The following is a 5,000-nucleotide window of genomic DNA, read 5'->3' on the forward strand; positions in this document are numbered from 1 at the left end:
ATATATATATATATACATATATATGTATATATATATACTTATAAAATTTTCATATTCAGTATTTAAAAGTATAGCCAACTCCTGAATTGGCATCTATGATGCGTAGTTTTCCAAGCAACGACATGACGTCACAATCTTCTGCATTTCACTTCTTATAACTAATCAAGTCACTGCCTTCGTCTACTGAATAGAGGTAAGAGCTCTAAAATATATTCAATTTTATATAAAAGCTTATTTTCTGAGATTTATACTATATCTATAAACGTTGCTACTCGCTCAAGTCCCATGGGACTCCCTGCATGATAATGATAATGAGTGGGATTGGGATTGGGAGTGGAAATTAATTGGATGGGTTCTCTGACTTTTGGGTGGGTTTGCAAAACGCCTCGCGCCCCTGTTGTTTTGTAACGCTTCTCAAGCCAGAGCCAGTAAGCCTTTTTCGTTTTAACACACACGTGTACAAAGAGCTTTTCTCCGGAGAAGGGTTTTATAAAGATAATTTTGAAGACATCGTGGAAGAGACATATAAGAAAACGTCTAACGACGACGAAACAGAAGTCGAAATAGCAGAAGAAGAACCTGATCAATCGATCACTGTAATACCAAAGTCCGCCTACAAAATCAACGAAATAGACGCCATCAACATGATCATGCCTCCTGAGTCCAATTATGGGGAAGGAAACTGTGATTCTGGAGAATTCATTGAAATGATCCAGAGTATCAGAGAGGAAATGAAAGAGCAGAAAAAAGAATTTGAAAATGAAAAGAAAAGGAATAAGGAGAACATGAAGAGGATGATGAAGGAGTTTTTGAAGGCTTTGAGTGACGACAGCGATGATGACGGAAAAATATTCGAAGACAGTGATGGAAGCGTCTACGACTCGGAAGAGGACTCAAATATCAAAGATGATGGCCCTCCAAGAAAGAAAATGAAGCAATAATGGTGTACAAAATTTGTATTTGATGTTAAATAAAACTATTTGTAAAAATCTATCTTTTATTTGTAAAACCTTCATTATTACAAAAAAAAAAAAAAATTCAGGGACAGAGGGTATCTCAGGGGGCGTAGCCCCAATGGCGCGAAGCGCCCAGGAGCGAAGCGAGCAGCGCCGCAGGCCAAGCACCCCTGGCGAAGCCAGGGCCGGCAAAGCCGGGTGCTTGTTTGTTTACAAAAATAAACAATAAGTAAATCGAATAAACAAACCCCAAAAACTATACACATCTGACTGAAACTATCACTGTATGAAAATGAATTTACACAAGATTGATAACAAAGAAAATTATAAAGATAAAAAGATCTACAAATTCACATTCAAAAACAAATCTAAATTTAAAATTCACGCGAGATATAACCCGAATAGGATTGATTGAATTCAAAAATATTCAAAAACTGTTATTAACACAAAGGTACAAAATATAGCACTTAATGAAGTTAAAAAAATAAAACTAGAATAGGACACATACGGGTAAGAAAAGGACAAGCCAGAAAGACCCTCCTACAATCTAATTTCCCCAAAATGTGACCTAAGAAAATTGTAAAAATCCCGTAATAAAAATTGCACGTAAGTTAAAAATTAAAAAGGGTGGAGAGAAAAACAGAGACGAACCAAAAGTCTAATTGATAAGTTCAACTCAAAACTATCCCAAAAGGTATTTACACCACGGGAACTAGAAACAAAATTTGATCGCCCACGAGAAAACCTAATCTAACTTAACCCAAAAAAGGAAATTTCCACAGAGTTAATAAAAGGACACTGGTAAAAGCCTTCCGACACGCCAGGTCTACAATTGGTATCTCCAAAAGGGGATCCTACCTCTCACACACACAAAAATAAGATTACTTACTACCTGTATACTACCTAGGTGCCTTGCACACCTTAGGTAACGGGGGAAATGTCTCCCTCAAGGAGACGAGAGCGGCCGAATGTCGACCAGTTGCCGAGGAGAAAGAAAAAGCTCCGAGAAACAAGAGGGTTCCTACTTTTAAAGGCGCCATGACCTGAGGAGTTCATGACTGCCATAATAGACCAAAGAGGAAGACTTTCCATATTTTGTTTAAATATGGCATAGAAAGATACGGCCTAGAACCCCTCATCCCATATACAAGAACCTTTTCAGGAACCCAAACCAAAACACAAACAAAATGCAGATACAAACATACAAAATAAATCTTAATTCTAACATAAAAAAACATTAAGTATATAATGTACAATTGTATGGCAACTCAATGACAATATGTGACCCAGTCCGTGGGCCGGGCGATTGAATGTTGCCATACGCGGTCAAATTAAGATGACAATATTAAAGGTGTCCAGGACACACAAACACAACAGAAATACAAAAAGGAATGCACAAGTGACCAGTTAAAAGTAATCTGGTCACACACAGAAGGAAAGAACATTTCACATTAAAAATAAAAGAAAATATTCAAACTGGCAAAAGCGCCGAGACGACGCAAACGGCTACGGCCTGTCTTGACCCAAAGCAATTAGCCAAGACCTGACCTTGTGTGGGTCAACTTGGACACAGCCGGGCCAGGTGTGTGAGGGGGGGGGGTGATGTGACGTGCATGTCGACTGTGTGCGACCATCCACATCACGAAAGAAATCACGTGACGCTTTGAATACGTGACACCCGGTAACGTGAGTAAATAAACTTTCTACATCAAGAGGGATAGGCTTCCTTGAGGATTAGTACTTCTAAGGAGGTCTATAAATTCATCTGTAAAGCGGAGAGCATGAATAGTGGAAATAAATGAAGTGATCAGGTCATTTAGTTGTTTAGCTAGTTGGTAGGTGGGTTTCGGAATTTGAGAAATGATGGGTTTTAATTTGTGTCCGGGTTTATGGGTTTTCATGTTTTCATTGAAATACCAGGTTCATAGTGACCTTGCAGTGGAAAGAAATTAACACCATCCCTAGAGGCATTTGCATTGTCAATTTACTTATTAACTTTCTGGTTTCTTCTATAGGGTTCCTCTTTACATGTAAAAGCTTGGATGGGTCCTGTAAGAAACTCTCAACTTGATCAATGTATTCAGAGTGGTTAAGAATAACAAATACTTCTGATTTGTCCGCTCTACGTATAACAATATAATTATTTTCACGGAGTTGCTGCCTGGCGCAACTCGGCGGTGAGTAAGGAACTACGGCCATAAGCTCTATTTCTAGTACTTTCAGCTTATAATTAAAAGTTCTTTTACATCAGAGTTGATGTCAATCTTACCTTTATTATGGAGTTCGCTACACACACACACACACACACACACACACACACACACACACACACACACACACACACGCACACGCGCGCACACACGCACACACGCACACACGCGCACACGCACACACACACACACACACACACACACACACACACACACACACACACACACACACACACACACACACACACACACACACACACACACACACACACACACACATAGAGCGAGAGAAAGATTAGACCTTGTCATTCGACAGATGTTGACTTACGGCAACTCACTCACCACTAATACGTCACTGGCCATGCTCTCATTACACATAATTGCCAAGGCACACGTGTTCTTCGTGGCCTCCTCCCCCTCCTCCCATCAGCGGGACAGTATATAAGAGGCTCTTCCCTTTCCTCTCCATCCATCCAAGGACTGGAAAGTGTGAGAGTCAGTTGTGCCCCCTCAGACCCCTCAGAGCTTTTCCCACACTGTGAACGTAGTAACCTGCAGCTCTAGGTAATACGTCGTACACGGTGAGAACATCCCAGGTGGTCGCTTTTCATATCCAACAGTGACCTAACAGCTCACAGAATGAATAGACCCGCCGGCTCCCTTTGGGTGATTCCCGAGAAGAGGGTGGGGGCTTCAGTGTTTGACAAAAGGAAGACATGAGCCGAAAACTAGTCGTAGGTAGTGGGTCAGTGATTTTAGTCAGTGTTAAAATTATCCTCAGGTAGGCTAGACAATGACAATACATGGGTTTAGAATGCAAGCAAAAACAGGCTGAGAACCCCTGAGATTTAAACGCAAGAGCACATCCGCACGAGTCGAGGTGTTTCCATCCTTTATGAAGAAAATTGGAATTCTCAGAGCTCAGAGACTGACGTCGTTTTGTACAAGGATGATCATTGGAGACGCGAAGATACCGAGGCTTCTTTCCTTTGGTCCTGAATTAAAGTACTCGCGCTAATGCACAGGAGACACAAGTCCAGTGGTTTATCTGAATATGTGCTAAGCAATGAGTGACGTCTCTCCTTTTGTGAGTAAAAGAAAAGGTTTATCCCCTCGCTGCACACATACTTACTCCTCGTGAACAACCATCTCGCAAAAGATATTTCTCGGCCCTTAGTTTGTGGCTAAACTGAAAAACGTTGATAGAATATACAATTCTCATCATGCACTTGCTCTCAGTCTTTTGATGTAGAACGTTTACCGAACTGCTTCGCGACAGCCAAGACAACAAATACAAGCGACGAATACAAACGTCGAAAAGTTGATCATAGTACGTTTAGTCGGAATGGCGTGTGGAAGAGTTTGCTAGTGGCTGCCAGAATACACCATATAAGAGCCAAATAAGTGCATGAAATAAGTTCACTTGATTTCTTGTCACTCAAATGAATTTTCAGATGCTGTCTGAATGTATGTCATCACCTGGCCTTTTTCTCTATTTCCCTGCATAGAGTTGGAACCATGGATAAGTTATGGCAGGCGACGGCTTTGATGATGACGATGGTGCTGATGCTGGGAGTCGGACCCTCGACACAGGATCAGTCTCCTTCAACGACACAAGCAAATACAGATTGTTTTGATGGCATAGTAAGTATAAAGCGTTTACCCCAGCATTATCTTCCACTGCTCAATCAGTTTTCCGCCAACTAAGGCATGATATTGAAAGGAGTTGGTGTATATCAAACATCATGAAAGAGGAACCAACCTGCAGACGTATCTGCTCCTCAACTGACTTTTACTGACAAGGAATAGGGGCTAGACATAGGAGAGGAACATT

At 41.0% G+C, this 5,000-nt stretch overlaps 2 protein-coding genes across 6 annotated transcripts in view; both read left to right on the plus strand.

Moving 5' to 3' along the window:
- The window catches only part of LOC143034515 (adhesion G-protein coupled receptor G6-like), a 396,540-nt gene that overhangs the window by 127,486 nt on the left and 264,054 nt on the right, over positions 1-5,000 (plus strand). The window lies entirely within an intron of this gene.
- The window catches only part of LOC143034523 (uncharacterized), a 4,909-nt gene continuing 3,555 nt past the window's right edge, over positions 3,647-5,000 (plus strand). The window contains exons 1-2 of the mRNA XM_076200699.1: positions 3,647-3,747; positions 4,675-4,810. Coding sequence (XP_076056814.1) covers positions 4,685-4,810 — 126 coding nt within the window. The 5' untranslated portion in view covers positions 3,647-3,747; positions 4,675-4,684. The remainder of the gene's footprint in view (positions 3,748-4,674; positions 4,811-5,000) is intronic.

This window comes from Oratosquilla oratoria, chromosome 17 (genome assembly GCF_046742065.1).
Source record: "Oratosquilla oratoria isolate Oo_2021 chromosome 17, ASM4674206v1, whole genome shotgun sequence".
NCBI classification, from domain to species: domain Eukaryota; kingdom Metazoa; phylum Arthropoda; class Malacostraca; order Stomatopoda; family Squillidae; genus Oratosquilla; species Oratosquilla oratoria.